The 23,374-nt window shown below is 41.8% G+C and overlaps 2 protein-coding genes across 5 annotated transcripts in view; both read right to left on the bottom strand.

The window, feature by feature from the left end:
- The window catches only part of LOC139612564 (collagen alpha-6(VI) chain-like), a 69,198-nt gene extending 57,803 nt beyond the window's left edge, over positions 1-11,395 (bottom strand). The window contains exons 1-3 of one of the 4 annotated variants that reach the window (XM_071468238.1): positions 10,777-11,395; positions 7,794-7,924; positions 1,987-2,046 (exon numbers count right to left, since the gene is read on the bottom strand). The gene's annotated coding sequence lies outside the window, so the exon portion shown is untranslated. Of the gene's footprint in view, positions 1-1,986; positions 2,047-7,793; positions 7,957-10,776 lie in introns of those variants that run through there. The other 3 variants (XM_071468236.1, XM_071468240.1, XM_071468237.1) reach the window with 3 other exon arrangements.
- Positions 11,396-16,247: 4,852 nt separating this feature from the next.
- Positions 16,248-23,374, bottom strand: part of LOC139612860 (collagen alpha-6(VI) chain-like) — a 37,390-nt gene continuing 30,263 nt past the window's right edge. The window contains exons 35-40 of the mRNA XM_071468949.1: positions 22,206-22,699; positions 21,447-21,537; positions 20,371-21,024; positions 20,124-20,211; positions 17,777-17,925; positions 16,248-16,950 (exon numbers count right to left, since the gene is read on the bottom strand). Of these exons, the coding sequence (XP_071325050.1) occupies positions 16,706-16,950; positions 17,777-17,925; positions 20,124-20,211; positions 20,371-21,024; positions 21,447-21,537; positions 22,206-22,699 (1,721 nt within the window). The 3' untranslated portion in view covers positions 16,248-16,705. The remainder of the gene's footprint in view (positions 16,951-17,776; positions 17,926-20,123; positions 20,212-20,370; positions 21,025-21,446; positions 21,538-22,205; positions 22,700-23,374) is intronic.

Here is a 23,374-nt window from a genome sequence, read left to right as displayed (position 1 = left end):
CTTCCGTCCTGTGCTTCACGGAGACGTGGCTGTGTGGATGGTTCCGGACTCTGCGCTGGAGCTGGCCGGCTTCCAGCTCTTCAGAGCGGATCGCGACACAGAGCTGTCCGGCAAAACCAAAGGTGGAGGAATGTGTTTTTATGCAAACAGTGGCTGGTGCAAAGACGTGACAGTGATCCTGCAGCACTGTTCTCCTGACCTGGAGACTTTCATCATAAACTGCAGGCCCTTCTACTCCCCCCGTGAGTTCACCTCAATCATCCTGGTCGGTGTTTCCATCCCACCACAGGCCACAGCAGATACTGTGTGTGGAGCGGACCAACCCGGACTCCGTAGTTATTGTCCTTGGTGACTTTAACAAAGGGAACCTCAGCCATGAACTGCCCAAATACAGACAGTTTGTTAACTGCCCGACCAGAGAGGGGAACACTCTGGACCACTGTTACCCCACAATCAGTGGAGCTTATCCCGCCGTCCCCCCGGGCTGCACTGGTCCACTCTGACCATGTCATGGTCCACCTGATTCCCACATACAGGCAGAAACTAAAACTGTGTAAACCTGTTGTTTACAAGAACCTCCAAGAACCTCCAACTGCACCAATCACCAGAACAAATTCCTTGTATGTGGAAACATACTTGGCAATAAAACTGATTCTGATTCTGAAATATTCAGCTGCATTTATGACTGAGTTTGAGAAACAGAAGAAGAAACAGAAACAGGCCTCACAGCTCACAACCACCTGAAACTCGGAGCACAGTTACCCCCAAAAGAAAAGAGACCAAGACTAATAATAGGAACCACAGCACATTTTGGAAATTTTCACAGTGGTCCCAGCTTCTCTTTTGCATTTTCTTTTGTTGGATTTGTTGCTTCTTTCTCTTCTGTCAATAAAGTAGAAAACTTTTTTTTGCCTGAACAGAAAAATAACAAAAAAAGAGAATGTTTCCTTCACTGTTTTCTGACATTTTAAAGACTAAACCATTATTAGATTAATTGTAAAAATAATTGACAGATGAATTGATATGAATGAAAATAATCATCCGTTGCTTAACATTTTAAGACTGTTGCAATAAAACTACTGATTATCTGTGAGACCACGAGTTGTAGGAGATTTACTCTGATACCAAAGCTGGTTTGACACTGGTCAACATTCAGTTTTGACCCAGCAAAGGAGGAACTCCATGGAAACAAGAAGATTAAAGGTCTGTGACATACTTTCACCACTTCATCAACACGCTGAGAAGCACAGTCTGCTCCTGGCTCAGCTGCCGTCTCCCCGTCTGCTTGGTGGGAGTCACAGTTTACTGTCTGTTCCTCCTCATGTTTGGAGATAAACTGCACCAACATATATTCTGATACACGCTGGTGTAAAGTGACTGAGGCTGGAGTCGCTCTCTCTGTGAACCTGAGGGTTTTAGTCTGTGACATGTTTTTCTGACTTTCATGTTGTTGCTGTGCAGCTTTTCTGTTTATTTTCCTTCTTGACCAAATCTCCCATGAAAGTGAGTAGAGATGAAAAAAAAGATTCAGAATTTAAAGTCAGGCCAACGGGTATCTGCAGGAAATTCCTCATCATGGATTTCCTCGGCAGAAGAAGAAAGCAGGAACATGCTGAAGCTAATTTTGTCAGTGAGCAGCAACTCAAATCCAGAACCTCAAATCCGCACAATTTTCCTATAAAAAGCCTCAGTGCAAATGCATCCACTAATCCAGGGGCCATAAACCCATGAAACCCACCACAGAAACTACAACTGGGGGAGGTTCATCCATTACAGGCCACATTAAAGCACAGACAAACAGGGACAACAACATCCGAGTGCCTGGAGTGACACGTTCACTAAACGACTGGTGAACGTACCGTTTATGAAACAGTGACGAATCTAATTCAGTGGGTTCGAGGTGGGAATAGAACCCAAACAACTGTCAGACATTTACGACCTCACTGGTGGAGGACGTGTGGGTGTCAGTGAGTGATGGTGGCTCACCTGGCGCAGGGTCAGCGTCTGTTCAGCAGGAGGACAGGAGGCCCAGAGACGCTGATGATCCTGGATCACAAAACAAAGACGTCATTAACCACACAGAGCTTAACTACCACTAACTGTTTAACTGCTGCTTTTACTACCAGAACTACTGTTACTACGGCACTTACTTCTATAACTACCAATACGACCATTAGTACTACCATTGATAGTACTGCTACTACACTGACTACTGCTAATACTAGTACTACTAACACACTGTCAACTCCTGTAACTCTCAATACTACTGATAATTAGCTATTAACACTATGATTCCTGCTAACAGCACTGATTTTACTACTATTAACTACTACACTGCTACCACAGCTAGAACAGCTGATTAGCAGCATCATCACTAGTTACACATTAAAGGTCCATGTTTTAACTTCTCCTGCGTTTTATCTGAAGTGTTGATCTCCATTAGAGGATATATTTGTGGTTTTAAGAGCCAAAAACCATCTCAGTGTAGTTTTACATCTCCTCTCTCAGGCTTCTCTCTGGAGCTCTAGTAACAACAGGTCAGTCAGCCAATCAGAAGAGAGGATCTGAGTCTCTCTTCTGATTGGGTGACTGTTTTCTGAGTGATCCAATAAAAATATAGCAGATTTCAGGTAAACAGTCAGAGAAACCAAATCCTGCGAGGTTGGATGATGGGTCCAGGTGGGCGGGGCTTGGGGTGTGGCTGAGGGAGTGGTGACTGCTTAGTTGTGACATCACAAAGTCCCAGAAGTAACACTGCTACTAGTTTGGTTTTAACTTTTTCATTACTGTTACTGCTCTTACTGCTCATGCCACTGCTGCTATCACTACAAACACAAGTTGTGACCTCATTAGGACTTTAATATTATTTATACCCATAATCCTTTCATTACTGACGGCTGACACTCCAGTGACTGTGATTGATGCGTATGTATCTGCTGCACTAATTCCTCCCTGGCCCACAGTGTGTTTACACAAGTGAAGAAGAGAGTTCCTGATCTGAGTTCCACCCTGAGACCAGATAAACAGGAAGAAATACAGCAGTTATCATGCAGCTGCAACCTGAACCGAGTCATCTGTCAGTCTGTCGGAGAGAGACTGTGTGGTCTGCTGTTTACATTCAGTTCACTCAACAGACTCAACATTTGGTTTCTACAGTTTAGAGTCTGTAAGAAAACCTCTGTCACACCTGCTCAGCTGCTCCGAGCCGATGGTGGCAAACAGGAAATGGCTTCATTTCCAAATATGGGCACAAAGCTTTGCTGAATGACTGAACTGATTTATTCATGGATTTCTTTGTAACTGAAGTTGTGGATCAATGTACAGCTGCAACTTTTTCACAGTTTAGTCTTTAAGACTTAAAAAAAAAAAATCCCCGAGCTGACGTTGACATCTTCAAATGTCTCGTTTTGTTTGACTAAAAGTTCAAAAACCAAATATTCAACGAATCTTCTCTGTTGAGAAACTGACATCTGCAGATATTCAGCATGTTTTCATCAGTAGCCCGTCCACCTACAAACACCTCTACAAACTCACTGATTAACATGTAGCTCATTTGTTCAACGTGTACATTAACAGAAATGTAAGTACAACAGTCAGCTGCTAGAACCATTTTTCACTCTGTCACTGAAAAATCAGTGATGTGAAATCGGTCGATCAAACTCTGGGATCAGGTTGAGATCACTTCCATGTGAAAGCAAAGAGACCAATCACAGGACTCTTTGTGAGTGAACGGGTGATTGCAACACGATTTCTTAAACTACTATAAAAACCCATCTGCCAACTGAACTGTTCAGGAAGCGATCTGTATATATCATGCACATCATCTGGTTACCGTGGTGACACATGCATGTGAAACGTCAGAAGGTCAGAAGCACAACTATCTACTGTGTGGACTGTGGCAGCTCATTAAGTTTGATGACATAGTGATGCAGATGTCATTTTGTTTGTACAAGACTCCGTCTCTTCCTGTTTGTCATTATTCCTAAAGATCTGTCCAATGACAGCAAACTGACTCCTACGTAATTCTGCTAATCAGCTGTTTCAGACACCAGAGAAAGATTTGATTCTGTCCATGTGGTTCCATGTAAGCATAATGATGATGATGATGATGATTCTGGATTATCAAAACTGTCCAGTTAAGGAGAACAAAGAACTAGTGATGTGGTTTTCCTGTTGAGGACAACCTCCAAGAGACAGGCCAGTAAAACTTTACTGAGAGTCGCCTCAGCAGCCAGAGAGGGAAACATTCATCACACTGACTTTAGTTAACTGAGAACAGTCACAGGCTTTCTAGGAAATATAAGAAGCAGACAGTCAACGGTGGGAGAATGAGGTCTCTCTCTCTCTCACACACACACACACACACACACACACACACACACAGTCTCCAGGGTATGTTGAGGTATCTGAGGGGAGTGACCTGCATCCTGAAGCCACAACAATCCTGAGCCTAATCTCATCATCTGATTGGTTCCTGCCTCCGCTGACTCTCACCGCTAATGACTGTACATTTAGAAATGTAAACTCTGACCATAAAAGGCCGCTCTCTGTCGTCTACAACACACACACACACACACACACACACACACACACTCTCTTGACTCTTGCAGATCTATGATTATACACACAGGAGGAAAGTAATATCAACATCTCATGCAGGAGGATTTAAGCAGTGAAATAACCCTCTGACACTTTCCTGTGCCCCTCCTCCATTATTGTGTATGTGTATACTCCTGGCTGCATCTATTGTGCAGCAGATATTGTTGCTGTAATGCTGTCCTCATGTTCTGCTGTTTCCTGCTGCTCTGGCCTGTGCACTGTCTGGAGAAATGTGTGTAATTCTGCTGTTGCTCTGTCATGGTGTTGTGTTGTCTTCTGTTTGTAATTTTTAACCATCACTTCATTGGTTTCAGAGAAACCCCACCAAAGGTCTGCAGCTGAAAATTAGCCAGCTGGCTAACACTGACACATTTACAGAAATAATGATGGATGTGAGTCGTCCCTGTAAACAGATAAATGAAATGTTCCTTTGTGCTCAGGCTCAGGTGTGACGATCCCTCAGGCAGCGTGCTGCCAGCGTTACATCCACCCCAGGATCAGCACTGATCCATGTGGGGAAATCTGTGGCTGTGAGGGGAGAGGCTGAACCTGTCTGCATCATGGTTTACACCAGTGCACGGTTCAGGGTGTCTCCATATCACTTTTGCTATTTTAACGACAGAAAAAACTGTCGCTTCTCCAGATGCAGACAAGTTATTAATTATTTTTATTTTATCTTAAGTTCTGGTTCTTCATTACTTTTATTCATTTTTATTGTAAAGCACTTTTGAAAGGTTCTATATAAATAAAGTTTAAAGTTTTAAAGTTATTATTACAGTGTGGGGCTTTCAATTTGTGCAGCAAGACTCCCGTACCAAATATCATAATATCACAATAAGCTGCACTACACCAGAAAACATACAGAAATATTGTAAACTGACACATTTAGAATTGAATTCCCAAAGAAACAATCAATTAAATCTATTCAAGATCAACAGAAATGTGGGAAATCTACATTTGTTCAACAAACTGTTTCTCCTGTTTGACATATTTCTGTTGTTTGGTTTGTTCCTGAGACACTGTACAAACTCAGGCCTCTCTGGAAATCACTACTGACACTGGACTGAACAACTGATTAAAGATAAATCACTGCATATTTTAGGACCCTATAGAAATATTATATAATGATCATACTCTGGATTTGTTTAAGAAACAGTTCAGAGGGTTGAATGGGAAACAGATGAGTTCCAGATGAAGGGGGTTGGGATGGAGGATGGGGGTTTTACAGTGAAGTCTCTGAAGTCTGCAGTAGATCTTTCACTTACATTAAGCAGAGCTGCGTGAAGTATGGAAGCTTATAGATGCCAAAAAAAAAAAAAAAAAAAAAAAAAAAGCTAGACTGTGAATATTTCAGCAGGTAAAGCTTTAAGGCAGTGAAATAAAACTTAAATCACTAGCAGATGCCTAAATGTGTTTACATTACGTAAAAAATATTATATATGCATTCAGTTCATCACTGAGCTAGAATTGGAGTAAATCTATGTAAAGTATTTCATATTTATTTTAATAACTAACTTTTTAACTTTCGATCACTTTTGAAAATATTGTTGTGAAACTGGTTTTTGAATCTGCCTGATGTCAAACACACCCTCAGCTGGAACTGTTTTGTCATTAATGAACTTCCATACAATTTGCCTCCAACTGTACCTGAGCCTCTTAAAAATATTTCTCAGCATTATTCATCATGTAAGACGCAAATTAAAGCAGCTTTACAGGGAAAACAGGACAAACAGACACGGCTCAGTGCTGTTCAAAGAGTTTAGAAAAAAACATGGTGATTAGTTGTAGTCACCATGTGTTTTACATTGAGAGTTAAAGACTGTGGACTGAGGACAGTGGAGACAGATCTGAAACAGGGACAGAGACAACCTGGTGTTTGTTCATGCTTTAACTTCTGCAACACTCAAACACATTTTAAATATTACAGTATGATTAGGAAAGATGTGCAGTTATGTAAAATATATGACAATTAGTCAATTGATTGATTTAAAGGAAATTGATCTGCAGCTATTTTGAAGGCTAATTAAAGTTTTGAATCACTTTCAAGCTAAAATGCAAAAGATTAGTTTGTTCCAGCCTCTAAAACGTTTTTCTCTTATTCATGATATTCCACTGAATAGACTTTTGGTCAAACAATGAAAACATTTGACGACATAACGTTACAGGAAACCATGAATAACTATCTCTTTTTGTGTGTCTCTGTGTGCGTGTGTGTGATGACCTAGACAATAATTGTCGGGGTTAAAACTGTGGTATGGTCCTTTAGCCCCAGTAACCAGCAGTGAAACTGAATAGATTGTGGCAGCAGTTGATGTTTAATACTTTTCAGAGAGAAGGTGGTTTAATCTAAAGCAGGAACACTGACAGAAATATGTCTCATAAACTGACCAAACAGCTGAAAGAAATCAGTAATAAAAGCTCTGAGCCATAAATAACCTCAGCCTGACCGACACAGTGATGTTCCCTCAAAGGAATAAATCAGTGAAGTCGTGATTTTAAACACCACTGGTGAAAAAAAAAGAATAGTTAAAAAAACATTCATTTCTGATTATTTTATGCATAAGAACCCCACAAAAATTTGATGTACTTCTCTTGAGTATTTTCATTTTACAAGACTTGTACTTGTAATCAGTCTACTGTTCATTTGCAGAGTTTGCATAAAAATCATATTAACTTTAAATTAAACATTCACTATGTATGAAAACTGCATAACCTGATGGGTGTGATTATTTTAAAAGCACAATAAAAACCAAACTAGTATAAAATACATAGAAATATTAATTTACACAAATTCTTATCTTGTGTGAAGAGTCATGCTTTCAGATCCTAAATCACTTTATCACGGACATGTGCATTAAAAGGTGACTTCACAGGGTAAAACTACTGGAATGGATCCTCAATGTAGTGTTTTCTCAAATTAATGAGCCCACACTGAAATAAAAGAACATCAGCTCATGTAACTGTGAGTGTGGATTAAAAGTGATTAAGGTTCTTTGCAGAAAAAGCCCATCCCCCAGCAGGTCTGGACTGGTACACATCAGGCTCTAAAACCAAGTATTCTACAGGTCAGAAGGTGAGTGAGGTAACAAACAAAGCTGCACAGTCTTCATACATTTCTCCCCCTGTTACCATTCCACAATAAAGTGCTGTGTTGAATGTTTTCCATTTATACACAAGAGTAAAGATTCACTTACAGATCTGCCGCTCTGCGTCTGCACCCTCTGCACACAAATCACACGAGTCCCATGGACATGTAAGGAGGTGCAGGCTTGTTCCTGCAGGAAACACCTCCCAGCCGTCCACTCCCACCAGTGATCCTCACACTCTGCAGGGGAGGTGGGGGGGATAAATCATTCAGTCATGCATCAGTACCACATTGTACCACAGAACCACATTTCTTGGGATTTGTATGAACGAGTCTTGACTCCTATCATGAAGAAATCTGCCATTTTCAAGATTATTCAAGTCTCTGAGTAGAAACAGAGCTGAGTCTCTGAAAATCTTATCTCTCAGCTGCACAATTTAGTGTCTTTGACATGGGTCAACACAACACAGGAACATGACTCAGGAGAGCGGTGTTTGATTCCCATGTGACAGTAGCAGTTTATGTTGTTTCTATTATCCGTGATCGTCCGTTGTTATTATTGTTACCATGACAACAAAGATCGTCTAATGTTGAGGAAGAACTTGTTTTAACCCAAATCACCATCTTTTCCTAAACCTAACCAAGCCGTGATGTTATTATAGTAACCATGGTGACAAAGGTAGGTACACTGCTCTTAGTACAGTCTTCATGTTTATTACTGTCACCATGGCAACCAAGGTCCGGTCACTCCCATGGGTCGTATCAGAAGGTTGAAACAAACAACCTGTGGGGTCGGAGGAGTGGCTGCATGCTCACCACCTCAGTTTAGTGAGTTAGCATGTTAGCATTAGCACTAAACGCAAAGCAGCTGAGGCTGATGGGAACGTCTTTAGCTCTGCAGGTATTTGGTGATAAACCACTATGACCCAGTGATGGTGCCAGATCACCAAACAATCACAAGTCTGAGTGAACCAAACAAAAGTGTTAAAGTTTCTTGTTACATTAATTTTTTACCAGAGCATCTGGTTTTATCAGCTGATTGTGTTTCTAATCTCTTCAAAGTAATTGGTCATTAGACTGGACCCATTATCGACTCTGAACCAGTGATCCCCTTAGACCTGGTTCCTGCTGCAGATAACAGCCCAGAGTTTAACACAGTCCAGCTCCACACACACTGCCACGCCCCAGTGCAGTCTCACTGCTGCAGCGGCCGCAAGGGAAGACGAGACAAGTTTTTCTGGAAGTTAGGTTTAAAAAAAGTGTCTTTGTCTTTTTTACTGCAGAAATGAACCAGGGAGAAAATCTATCAGTGAAGAATTACAGCTGTAATATGTAGGCTACACACAAAGCTAGTTCCTATTGACGGCTTATAACTGATCAGTAAATGATTTATCAATAAATAACATGAAATGTATGGAGAGTTTCCTCCAGATCTGCTTGTAAAGTGTGTGTGTGTGTGTGTGTGTGTGTGTGTGTGTGTGTGGAGGGAGGGGCATAAATATTTGTTTTTGGCCCAAAAGGAAGAGGAGGAGAGACAATGTGATTAATTGTGGTAACATGAACATAAATTGTTGTTTTGTGGAAACATATTTGGTTTGGCCTCAGAGCAGAGGAGGAGATTCTGAAGAAAACCTAAAGAATGTGAACATGTGGTGTGTGTGTGTTAAAATAATTTGCTAAAATTACACTTTATGGTTCCACTTAGTCATTTTTGGATCATATAAAACACAATATAATGTTCAAATATACAAATAAGGAATTTGAGTTATAGGCGAAATGTTAAATTTCTTGTGTTATCTTTGAATATAATAATATATATAATATATAATAATATCTTTGATTTCCCTTCAATACATTTAATGTTAACTTCTGTTAATTCAAGCACATGAATTTAACCCTAGAGCAGGAAATTCTAACTCATGAGCAGGATTTGTTGATTTTAGAGTGAACATTTGTAGTTCAAGACCTTAAATTAGTGATTTATTTGCATAAAGTTTTCATTAGCGGGAACAACTGATTAATTTGACAGTGTGATTTATTACCTGAGAGCAATAATTAGTAATCACAAATAAACTAGTCGTTTATTTTCTTGATGCTGGACTCGTCGTCTTGTTGCCAGACCATATAATCGTGACCTGATCAGAAACAGGCCACTGCTGGACTGTTTGCTGCTTCAGCCCTGAATCAGGTCTGTTACAGTCACAGCAGTCCAGATGTTCTTCCATGTCAGATTCACAAACAGGCCACTGATCCTGGATCCTGACACATTCAGGATTCACAGGAAGAAAAAACAGCAGCCGACTCATCATGTTTTCATCATCACGACCTGGAAGCCTCTCCAAGGTTTTCCCTGGACTCCCTGTTCATCCACTGACTTTTTTATTTCGTCTACTTTTCTCGAGCCAGTAACAACAATCCCAGGATTATGGAGGAGATTATGGTGTGAGAGGGTTTCTGAGTAGAGTTATCATTACAAAATATTACTCTGTTAAACTCCATCCCAGAGTTTTAAGGGAAACTATACTGTACTTGTGTGAATTAGCAAAATAACTGGACATATTTCCTCATAAACTTTTTACTTTATTCTGCAGCATCTCTTCCTTTAATGTCTCTGGGTGGATTAAATCTTTGTGGGAGATCAGGACTCACTGACGGCAAAATTATCGATCTTTTGCATGATTCTGCATCAGTGTGTTTAAGTAGGCATTTAATTTGGTGGATTCACCAGAAACAGACGGAATGTCCTGACATTCATGTATAATATTATAATAAATACCAGACACTGTGAGAGAAGAACTGATCCATAATCTGTGCCCCTATCTACAGTGGCCCAGAGAGCTCAACACACTGCAGTAAACAAGCAAATTCAGAAAACACCTTCATCAACATGACAACACATGTGCTACAAATACACAACCTGGCTGGGACATGGCTGTTGTTTCCAGGGTGCACAACGTGCCACCAGTGACCCACAACAGACCAACAAGACACTTCTAAAACAACCATTACAACAAATACATGTATAACTTGACACCAAAAATCAAGACAACAGAAAAACAAAGTAAAGACACATCAACCACAAAACACGTAACCTGGGCTGAGAGGCAGCAGAAACACCAGCCCCCATGCTCATCCGCCTTTGAACCTTCCTCACTGGCCAGGTGCATCTCGTGGAGGCTTAATAGGGGACAGCCTGGGTGGAGCTAAAGGGGAGACAGGACAAGAAAAGACAAAAAGACACCAGGACTAACACAGCGCCATAACAGAAACTGTAATATAAAACCGTGGCTGCTCTCCGAGTCCATTTCTAACAGCTGAAACTGTACTTTGTTGCTCCTGAGCCACACTGAGGATGTTTTATAACCAGTGAAAGTCTCCCAGCTGGACCTGCTCCCCCATCTGTGAAACCAAATTCACCTCTGAGACTATAAACCAGGGTTTGTGCTCCACGCTGGATGAGCCATGACTGACTGCTGTTAAATACATCAGAGCTAGCAGGCTACAGGCTAACGTAGCAGAGCGTTAACGACTCGGTGTGGACAGTCAGACACAATTATCTCAGATTCAGTGTCCAGTTGGAAACATCCCTTCCAGTGAACATGAACTGGTTTTGTGTTGCCAGCCCACCCTGAGCACCTGAGGGGCCACAGCAGCTCTGGTCCCCCTCAGTGACGGAGGTGGACCAGCCGGCTCTCAGCTGTTTCCACTCAGAGCAGCAGGACACACAGAGGGTTGATATGTGACTGAGTAAAGAGCACATCATCACCTGCAGCTGCTGCTTATCACACCACAGAGTGTACAGCTCCACCCAGGCTGGACCAGACCGGTTAGCGTACGATGCCTTCAAATGAAACTCGTCAAATTTACCTGAAACAGCATCAGGTCGCTCATCAAATCCCAAAACTGAAATATAAAAATAAAACTGGGATACTGAGGACAAACCCTGGCTGCTTCCACAGGCTCGCAGGGGGAATGATTTCTTCGACATGGATAAAGGTGACAGGAAAAGCAGCCGCAGCCCTCAGTCCTCTGCAGACAGATGTGCAGAGTTCTGTCCAAACCACACATGAGGCCATAAAACTTCATGTCTTACATAATCATAAAATTTAACTAACTAAAAAAGTGCAGTGAGTCCGACCCAAGCCTGATGTTTCTACGAGGAAACAAAGCCTCCAGATCCGGTCCAATCTGTCTAATGTCCCATCAGTCTCAGCTCAGGCTGCAGCTGTTTAGTTCTTCCTCTGGCCGTGCTGATGCCATGAGGTCTATGCTCACATGAAGCTGCTCAGATTTGGACTCATGGCTTTAAAGTCTGTCTCCGCAGTCGCTTCTGATACTGAGGGATTCTGTGTTTATTCTATTCAGTATTTAACTTTATTTTTAGACCTAATTAGATATCCTGCTGTGTCACATCCTCAGCCTGCTCTCTACACACACATCCTGCCGCTGACCAGTATCAACGCTGGTGATACGATGTTGACTTTCTCTACAGCAAGTGTCAAGACTCTGGAGGTTGAGTCTCACAGATACCAGTGTAAAAAATAATACTGAGAGTTGTTAAACAGTTAGTGGTCATGGAAAATTGGCAGTGAGACAGAGGTGTTTTCAGTTTATGTTCCTGTGAATGTTCACACTCTGAATCCAGGCCATAAGCTGCAGATTTAATGATGTTTAAGCAGTTATTGTGTTTTGGCAGCTTTCATTAAACCAGTGGTTGTTCAGTCTGCAGGATCACAGTCCTCTGTGACCCCACAGCTACAGTCCAGGACTGTCAGGAAACTCTCTGTGGACACTGATAATCCACAGAGGAAAAATCTTAGTGATTTTTATGACCTCCAGACCTCTCCTCCAGTAAGTCTTAAAGATGGTGTGTTTACACTGAGGAAGTCAATGAAGTAAAGATGTGACTGTGTGAGTTGTTCACCCTGAATCAGTGCTTACAGCTAATGTCTGGACACCGTCTCTCCCACTTGCCTCTGCTCTTCTCTCTGTTATCCAACATACGTTAAGTCTGTGGCGCTCCTTGTGGCAGCCTGGTGCAGGGGGACGCTGCAGGTCATGGAGAAGTGTTTGAACATTTCATCAGTCCAGACAGGGACTTGACTATGTCTGAGACGATGACGATATCTCTGAAGATGCAGCCCAGAAGATGCAGAGTGTCTGTGTTGAGTTCACAGAAGGGACAATGAATCATGCTTCACTGACGTATTAAAGTAGTCAGAGGCTGGATTCACTCACTTGATTCCTTTGACTGTTTTGTCTTGTGACCTTTTAAAGCTCCACACAGTCTAAAGGCAGATGTCCATGTGTTTGTGATTATAAAGCAGGTCTAGGTTCTATATTAATACTGTGAAAGTATCAAAGCCTCAGTCCACAGAGAAATGCACACAGCCTGTATTCAGAACCTGAGCCTTAAAACCAGCCGTCAGGACTTCTGGAACTTTGTGATGTCACAACAAAACAGTCACCACCCTCACCCACTGCCTCAAGCTCCGCCCACCTGGACCCACCATCCAACCTTCCAGGATTTGAGTGTTTACCTGAAATCTGCTATATTTTATTGGATCGCTCAGAAAACAATCAGCAAATTGGAAGAGAGGCTCAGATCCTCTCTTCTGATTGGCTGACTGACCTGTTGTTACGAGAGCTCCAGAGAGAAGCCTGAGAGAGGAGATGTAAAACTACACTAAGATGGTTTTTGGCTCTTAAAACCACAAATATATCTTCTTATCAACACTTTAAATAAAACACAGGACTGAGCTGCTCACAATGTGGCAGAGTCAGTAACAGCTGAATTGCACTGGAATTATAAAAATGTCTGGCTTGAGCCTGATTGGCACAATCAGCTGGACTCAGCTTTAATGACAATATCAAGTTCAGAATCTGAAAAGATGAAATAGATTCTGAACTTTAACAAGATCAACACGGTTAAATAGTTTTTCTGGACTTAAAAAAAGACCCAAGTGCAGTACCTCATGGCCTCACATGGGTTCCTGGAGCTGGGGTCCCCGGGTCTGCTGGTGGACAGTTTTGATGTAATGGCCACAGTCATATGACATCCAGGAGAACCCCCTCCCCCACACACATCGATGACAAAACAGCTGTAACACAATGAAACAAAAACTGAGTGTCACAGAAATTCATAAACAATTTGACCCATTTAATCAGAGAAGAAAGTCAGAGAGACGTGTCCGTACGTTACGTTTGTCCTGTTCATGTGTCCCAGGAGTCAGCAGCCGTGTGGCACAAACACGAATCATCAGATTATTAATTAGTTCTGTCAAATGATTGATTTTTTCTTAATGGCGATTGATTGCAAGTTTAATCACATGATTAAAATTCTATTATTTTACATGTCAGAACCGTTTTCTCTTACTTGCTGACACAGAACCATCTGTCTGAACTAGAAGCTAACGTTAGCATGTCTGATGTGTAATCATGAAGATGTCTGATCATTTATTGATCCGTAGACGAGCTCTGGGTAAGTTATATTTTTATTTTTCAACTCATTTGATCGTCACCAACGACGACTCAGGCGTTGGATTTAGACACTTCAGGTCTCCAGACACGCCCCTTTATGCAGACCGGAACCGCCCCCTTTTGCTCCCATAGACGTGCCATGAAGCATCTTGCTCTGCCATGTAAAATCTTTGTAGGAAGTGTCTGTGGCAGCTTGACAACAAGTAAGGGTACCTCAAAGGGTCAAAATAGTAGCAGACAAAGATTCTAGAACGTAGCGCTGTATCTTTGGTAACAGCAGCAGTGACGGTGTAAAATAAAGAATCTCTAGCGACATGAGATTAACACAATTAAAAAAATTAAAAAAAACAAACTTGTTCTGCTTGGTCCTTAATCTCATCGCGATTAACCCGTTAACGCTGACAGCTCTATTATTAATGCAAATCTTCTTTACAACAGCATTTTACTGTTGTAGCCAATTGAAGTGGAGCTAATTGTAACTATTTTATATGGAACTACAACCAATGATTATTGTCATTGTTAATTTCCTTATTATTTTCTCAATTAATGGATTGATTGTTTCTTCCAACCAACAGCCCAAAATCCAAATCATTAAAGTTAAAATAATTCAAATCTAAAGCAGGAAACTGTCACATTTGAAAAGCTGGAAACAGAAAAAGTTTCTTATTTGTACATTTAAATAAAATCAAAATGGTTTCCAGTGAATTTTCTGTCCACTGACCAATCAACAAATGGATTCACTGTTTGTGCTGTACATGTGTGGCCTGCACTGTTTAAATTTCTCCCTGTGAAATGTGTTAGTAGAAGTACAAAAGGTACAAGTACCTCAATTTTGTACCTAAATACAGTACGAGTAAATGTACTTTCCACCACTGTTACTACTGTGACTATCTAAAGAACACAGGGCTCAGTCGCTGAAGTTACTCTGAACAACTGTATAATGTCGTGATTCCACTGTAATGAGATCATACAGTCATTCTACAGACCTGAGAGGAAACCTGCAGCTCTCAGGCTGCAGGTTTATAATCAAGTGATCTGGCGCCACCTTGAAGCAGAAAGGCAGAAGTGCTCGGTTCTGCTGTGAGCTGCTATTTTGGTTACATGGTCCGCTGCAATGGTTCCCAACCTGTGGGCCACAACCCCCAGGTGGTGCGAGCAGACCATCAAATTGTTCGCAAAACTGGTAGATTTTAGTGAAATTTTTAAATTATAAAAAAATAAAAATAATGTTTTAAATGTTTTAAATATAAAATTATTTTTTAAAAACAACAAAAAAGGTTTAAAAACTCCTCCATTGTTTTTCCTCTTGTATTAAAGTGTGTCACTGTGGAGCTTCCTGCATGTTCCCCTGCTCTCAGTTCAGTCCTGAATGTTCCAATAAAAAGTGTCCTGAGAAGGCATCATTTGGCTTCCATACTGTTACAGGTTCAGATGTGGGCTGCCAACATTTCTGAGATTTATGTATATATGTCTTTAGCCTGGTGCAGTGTAATCACCATGACATTGTATATCAAGAGATTTCTTTCTACTTATATGCAGTGATGATCTGAACATGATTCTGTAGTTTCTGAATTAGACGACACTTAAAGAGAACTCAAGTCTCCACTAATATAAAATATAAATAAAAGCAGGACATGTCAGTCTGGTAACCTTCATCAGAAACACTGAGTGAACCAACACACACACACAGGTGCACAGAATCAACATCAATCAACCAATCATCTCAGGGAGAGGAGGGAAAAAAACCTCTGATAGGCTACAGGAGTGGCTCATGAAGCACAAGAAAACTCAGAGCGGTAACCTGATAATTAATCAGAGACACTGAATCCTCCCCTCAGGTCTCTGGAATCATTCAAATGAAACCAATTCACAACGTGCTCTGAGGCCGTGACCTGTGATGAAGGTCACACCAGCTTTTCCTTCATTTTAACAGGTCAAAGGGCAAAAAGGTCGGTTATCACTGACAAGGCCAGGCTGAAAAGTCCTGCCTTCATTTTCTGAGAACACCTTGACTTCATCACATCAGCCTCTCGTCTCGGCTGCATCAGGATACACAGACACGGACAGACACAGACAGATGATGCTGAGTTTTGGAGTAATTCCAGTAATTTTAATAAGAAACTTGTACAAGATATCTAAAGCTGCTGTAAAAATGTTACTGATTTCAAATGAAACACATGGCCTGCGTCTCAGTTCGTCCGGCTGATGGACAGCACCAGAAATAGCACCTGATCTGAAGAAAAAAATCCTGAAAGAGGCGTCAAGTCTCTGCTGAGCATCAATCAGAATCAACATCCAACAGAACTTCCTTGAGTGCAGAGAAAAATAAAAACTCCAGGGGTAATTCACAAAAATAAGTGCCTCTCTTTTTGGAAAAAAAAAACAAAACATGCATGTTCAAGAAAATCAGAAACTTGTCCTGACAAAAGAGGCTTGTTAATGAGCAGCTGCTGAGTTTGGAACAGTTTAAATGTTCCTGCTGTGTTTGGACGTGGCTTTGTGCTTTTCCTTGAACAGGCATGTTTCTACGGTTTTCCTGATTCATGGTTTCTGCACAATAACAGTCCCCTTCAACATCTTGTGTCGGCGTCCGGTGATGTATCCTTTTCCTCCTGGAGTCTTCGTCCCACAGAGGTTCTCGCACTCCCTCTGCGTCTCAAAGCGGTTCTTGTTGCCGCCGCAGCCGCTGTACCAAAAGGGAGAACATCTACCGCGGCTGCTGTTAAAGTACCACCTCAGGGTGTAGTTCCGGCAGCTGCCGGCGTCCTGACTGAGCGAACAGGCCTCTGAATGAAGGCAGGAGAGAGAGATGGTTGTTACACTCAGGATGTCACTCGTCTCATCTGAATTTAAGGGAGCATAATGGGTATTATTGCTACAGATACCCATTTCATTTTAGTGGTCTTCTCATGTTTGTCCTGACAACCCCAGGGCTGAAACGTCTGGGTCTGACAGTAAAGTTTATGCTTCAAATGTTGCTGGAGTTTTTACCCCTTCAGACTTTCTTCTTCATGCTCTTTATGCTGTGTCAGAAACCCCTGCTCTGCTTCTGCAGAAGCTGCAGCTGTCACATGGCAGCAGGTATCCTCCTTCATTTTTAAATTCCCTTTTCTATGGGATTTACCAGAGCACATCCAAACCATATCATCATTGTAATAAGACTTACTAACCTTGAGTGTCAAATGTGTTTTCTTGAAAAAGTTAAAACACATGATAATAAATAAAATAAAATAAGAGAGAGAACCAGAACACTGGGGTTTACTGAACCTCCATGATGCTTGATTCACTGAACAAATGATGGACCTACAGATGTAAAGAACAAAATTCAACCTTCCCATATTTTTAAAAACCTGTCCTGTTGCTGTCTAATGGAAAAAGTTTTTCTTTCCATGTGTAGACTAAAACCAGCAGTGTCTTATTGGTTCCCATATAAAATATTTTTTTGTTTCATTAAAAAAAAGCAGCTGCCACTGTAGTTTTAAATAGGCAGAACAAATGCATTTGTTGGGGTCTATTTTCAGCGGCGGACTAATCCACATGTGGTCATGTAGTGTATGGGGAAGCTCTGATACACAGCGAACTGAATGTGTCTATGAATGGAGTGTGAGCTACCGTTGAGGTGGGCTCCTGAGACTGGAGTCGGGCTGAAGCCTCCAATCAAACCGTTGATGAGTCTGGTCTGAGTCTCTCCTCCCACCTGAGCCTGGGGCCTCTGCTCCGGCTCATCAGCCATCCAGTCATCGGGCTCTGCCGACCCCTGACTAGACACACAGCGGCCAAAATTCACCCATTCATCTTCATTCATCCCCATATTTTTGTGAAAAAATATATGTAAGTCTGTCAGTCAGATTCATGGTCACATTCCTCCACGGACACAATCACATCTGAGGTCATTATCACTTTAAGGACAGTATGAGAGCATCTGTATGTTTTCATCCACAAATCTTAAAGATGCCCTCATTAATATTTTTATATTGACACAGGAACAAAAGCTTTTTAGCCTCAATAAGTTGATGATAAGTCAGAAGTTGTGTTTACAGCTTCTTCTGTTGCCCCCATGTGGTCAAACAAAAACTAATAAATCATTTAAGGCTGCTTTTATATTAGCGCCAGCTATTTTTTCATAACGCATCATAGAGTTTTTTATTTTCTGAATATAGAGCTGTAATGATACCAGATTTTCAATACATGAGTGAATACATTGTCGCCAAAGAATTCACAACAACAATATTATCATGATATCTATAGAAAATTTGAAATAAATAAATAAATAATGCAATCAGTGAAATTCATCTTAACCTTTGTCTCTTTTGTGACAAATGAATTAGACTCAAGCATGAATGTAATGGGTGGAGAGAGTCTGTGACCATATTTATACAGAAGCTACAAAAAGATCAGTTATCAGGCCAAACATCTGCCACCACCACATTATCATACCTGTGATATTAACACCATATAAATATTTCATTTTTTAAATATCATGGTCCATCCCAGATCATTCATCTGTTCCTGATTGGCCTCAGTTTGACAGAGTAAAGTCATGAGAACATAACCCCTGAGTAGAAACCATACAGTTTCAGGCTGGTACGTGAATGTTTTAATGTCGCTTTCATAAATACGCTGTGTCACTTTAAGAACATAACTTTTCTGTAGCTTGTTTGAGATGTACTTGCCTCCACATGAGGTGTGAGACTAACCTGCTTATATTTAGTGGGTTTTTTGTTTTTTTTTTTGTTTATTTGACGGAGATTGGTCCATTCAGAGAGACGTCACGTTTCTAAAATTGTGATTGGTTAAGGGGCGGGACTAAGAGGTCGAGAGAAGGAGATATGACTGCAGCTACGGGTGGCAGCTAGCTACAACAGTTAGCAGATTGTTAAGCCAAGGGTTAAAGACTTTGTGAGTAGCCTGACTCATTTGTAAAAGTGTGTTATACGGCTAAAAAGTGTCTTAAATCTTAAAAAAAATCTTAAGGACATCAAGGCTGTCTGATAAACACACAGACTATTTATTAATATTTTTATTTATCTGTTTCTTTGTATCTTTATTTGTTGTGTAGGCTAGGCTGCACAACTAACTAATAAATTATTATGAGAGATGCAGGTCTGATCTAGGTGTATAACTATATGACTGTCGTCTGTATTAATATGAGAAAATCCACCGCTTCCTTCGCGTCTCTTTTCAAGTTCATCGTATGGCGCCAAACATTTGCATCAATCCGACCCTTTCCAAAGTGAAACAAGCTTCGGTGCCTCGGTGTTAAACGTCCCATCTCTACTTGGTGGGCCCAAAACTGTATTCTGATGTTGTTGATTCATGCACTGGTTTATGAAGAGTTCATCCAAATATCTGCGGTTAATTCATTTGCATTTCCTTGAGTTCAAGAGTAATTGTCAGCACTACTTCAGCACTGAGGTGATTAAAGGTGCCATATGTGACCTTCAGTTAAATTAAAGTGTACTTACCTGTTTTTTGACTTGTACATTGCCTTGGTAGCTAAAGCGTTACAGGCTAGCCAAAGTGAGAATCATTGTATGTTAAAGTAAGAGAAGCCAGGGCGCTGTATCTCATGGTTACTGATATGGAGAATGTTTTAAAGAGACAGGTGGTTCAAGTCAGTAACTTCACATTAAAACTACAACTGCTTTTATCTGAAGCTAAACCTCCTGCCTTTGTCTTCCCATTTACGACTGTGCTGCTCATCAGAATCAGAGCAGGATTATATAACACACCAGACATCTGGCCTGAAGTTGTTGTAGGTGAAGCAGTGAACTGACTTTGAGGCCAACAGCCTGTTTTTTCTCCCAATAATACAGTCATGCTGTTGTGTTTACAGACCTGTTGTTTCTGCTCAGATTTGTTGGTCTTGGATGAACCTAAAATATTCAAATGTTGCATTTGGGGAAAGAAAGACCTTGTCATTAAGTTTAATTTGTTCCCTTGTGTGAAAATGACTTACCCGTTTGTGAGTATCAGTGCTTCCTCCTGACTGGCCAGCTGGCTGCAGGTCTGTCTTAATGATGGAGGAGGATACGTGTTCACTCCCTCTGAAATAAACAAACAAATCCACTTGTGTTTGTTGTTGAGAATTAGAGAATTCAGAAACAACATAAAGAAATGTATTTAATGTGAATTGGACCTGCAGACAAACATTTGACAAAGCTAATGATGAAATGTGACTGATTCAGTCTGGAGTTTGGTCTCACTGTTGAGGGCAGAGAGGAAGACTCTGAAGAAGCGCTGGGCGTAGCCCTGCTCGTCGGCCTTCAGTCTGTCCACGTGGATCAGGTGCTGCTGTACAGGCAGACTGGCCAGCTGCTCCACCTGCGTCTGGCTGTAGCGATTACCGACTGTCACCACAAACAGCGCCACCCCCTCGCACTTGGCCTTCTGGGAGATATACTGCAGCTTGGCTCGGTCCGCGTAGGTGGTCTCGGTGCCCACCACGGTCAGCAGCGCCCTCCTCCTCCGGGGCTGGGTGGCCTTCAGGAGCACCTCCCTCAGGGTGTATTCCAGTGTCTGTCCCAGCGCAGAGGAGCCGCCCTGCTGCTGCATGTTCTGGATCAGGTGTCTCCTCATCGCGTTGTGGTCCTGGTAAGTCTGCAGGCCAAACTCCACCTTGGGAGCCCGGGTGCCGCTCTGCTGGACTACAGCCACCCGGGCTTGGGTGCCGGCTCGGCGGGGCTGTGAGCTCACAGCCAGCTGTTCCACCACAGAGCCCAGCAGCTGCTGGGCGCCAGCATACTCATCAGCCTGCATCTGCCTGGAGCTGTCCACCACCATGACCAGGTCCACATCGACCTCCTGAGGGCTTTGGAGGGGCTGGATGAAGCCACATACGTCTGGACGCTTGCATGGGTCTGAGGAAATGACAGAGTGAACATCCAGAAGCCAAACAGCTGAGAAACAGCTTAGAAAATGGCTCCTACCGTGACTGCACTAAAATTACTAAAATTTAGTAGTGAAAGAACTAAACCTGCCTCTCTTCTTCACACAACAGTGTAAAGCACAAATGTGAGGAAGCACTGCCTGTAGTCTGCATATGAGGGGATTATTTGATGAATCTCCACAAATTGAATCCCTTCAGGATAGTAAGAATTTGCATAAAAATGGCTGCAAGTTTCTTTAGCAGGGCGTCTGGGCTCAGCCTTCTTTTCAATTTAATCTCACTTTTCATCACTTTGGTAACACAACCCACAAAAGCCAAACATAAATAAAATTAAAAAAGTAATAAATAAAAAATATTACCAATGATACAATTAATAAAAGTGTGAGTGCTTACCGTAACAGATTGCACAGTTCTTGACCCTCCTCAAGTCAGTAGCTGGGTCCCTTCCCAGCACTGTGAAGACGAAATTTCTCGAGTCATCAACCTGAGACAAAACAGGAATGTTAACTGTGGAGACAAACCTTTGGGGAAAATAATTTTACTGAACATGTGCTCTTCTGACATTCAGTGCACACCAACCCTGAGACTCTGGCACCAGCCTGATAACAGCCTGACATGGTGGGCATGGAATCAAAGTAAGTATTGAAGGCAATTATCACTGTTTTCCAAATTGACATAGTGGAAGACAAACAGTGCAACACCTGGGACGCCTCACAATGTCCCTGCGAAACAAAAAAAATGCTTTTTTTGCCTTCTCTTGTCTAGTTTGACAACCTCTGTGAAGTGTTCTTTGGAGCTGAGCAATAGGAACACAGAGAGCTCTTGAACTGTAAACGTGGAGGAGCCAAAAAGGAAGAATAATCTTGGTGCTGTCCGGTTGAGGTCTGTCAACCACACTCTAGTCTGGAGAGTTGTGGTGATGCTAAAATGGCCAAAAATGCCAGAGTTACAGCACTCATCAGTAGCTAAATTTTGAACTAAAGGGTAGTTTCATAGTTTCAGTGTTACTGCAGCTGGTGTTACAACATTAGAGAAGGAAGGCAGCTATCCAGTGTGCACAAGACACCTGAAGTGGCTGAATGTAAAGGAGGCCAGACAGAGCAGATCAGTTTCAGCTTTCAGTTTTATCAGCTGCTTATGAGGCAAACCTACCTCCATTGCTCGAGCAATGCCAGGGGCATTTCGGAGTGCGATGACCACTGGGAAAATCCTGAGAGCCTGGTACTCCATCATGGCGGTAACAATATCGTTACTGTCCTGGGATACCCCACCGGAGAAGAATACCGCCACCTTCCTCATCGTCTTTCCTGCTCGGACATGTTTGAATGTGTTGTGACCCACAAAGCGCATGGAGGCCCCCAGCTGGCGTCGGTTGGATGTCCTCTCCAGGGCGATGCTCTTAACGGATTCAATCAGTTGTTTCTTGCGGTGGTAGTCATGGAAGCGGATCAGGTACTTTGTGCTGCCGCTGTATCCCACCACAGCGACCCGTGCAGCGGTCGGACAGTTGCTCTCGGAAATGGTGATGTCCTCCAGCAGAGAGAGGAGAGCAGCGCGCTGCCTCTCGAAGGCGGCCGGGGTTACATCCTCGGACATATCCAGACCAAACACCAGCTCAGTGGGGAAGGTTGGGCACTCTGACCCACCTGGAGGAGTTCATGTTGGGAAAAGTGGAGAAAAAGTAAAACATATATATATATATATATATATATATATATATATATATATATATATATATATATATATATATACAAATAAAACCCAAAATCCTTAAACTGGTAAAAGAGTGAACACATTACAGTGTATCTGGAGTGTTCATCCCATTAAATGTAAGACTTTTGAAGACCTTTTTAATACAACATAGAACGCAGTTTAAAGGTCCATATTTTAACTTCCTCTGTGTTTTATCTGAGTGTTGATCTCCATACATTTGTGGTTTTAAGAACCAAAAATCATCTCAGTGTAGTTTTACATCTCCCCTCAGGCTTCTCTCTGGAGCTCTAGTAACAACAGGTCAGTGAGTCAATCCAAAGAGGGGCTCTGAATCTCTCTCCTGATTGGCTGACTGTTTTCTGAGTCATCCAGTAAAAATATAGCAGATTTCAGGTAAACACTCAGAGAAACCAAATCCTGCAAGGTTGGATGGTGGGTCCAGGTGGATTCCAGAAGTCGTGATGGCTCGTTTTAAGGCTCAGATTCTGACCTTTAATATCTTTTTTCCCAATTATAACGGTCAAAGAATGATAGAAAACCAGTTAAGACTACAAGGGTTACAATCATTCATTCATTTATAGTCATTTGTCATATTTTGTCAGCACTCC

The sequence above is a fragment of the Trachinotus anak genome, unplaced genomic scaffold (genome assembly GCF_046630095.1).
Source record: "Trachinotus anak isolate AG129_WGS33_773 ecotype Australia unplaced genomic scaffold, CSIRO_AGI_Tana_v1 ptg000032l, whole genome shotgun sequence".
NCBI lineage: Eukaryota > Metazoa > Chordata > Actinopteri > Carangiformes > Carangidae > Trachinotus > Trachinotus anak.
Note: the sequence above shows the minus strand (reverse complement) of the source record. Positions and strands in the feature narration are given on the sequence as shown.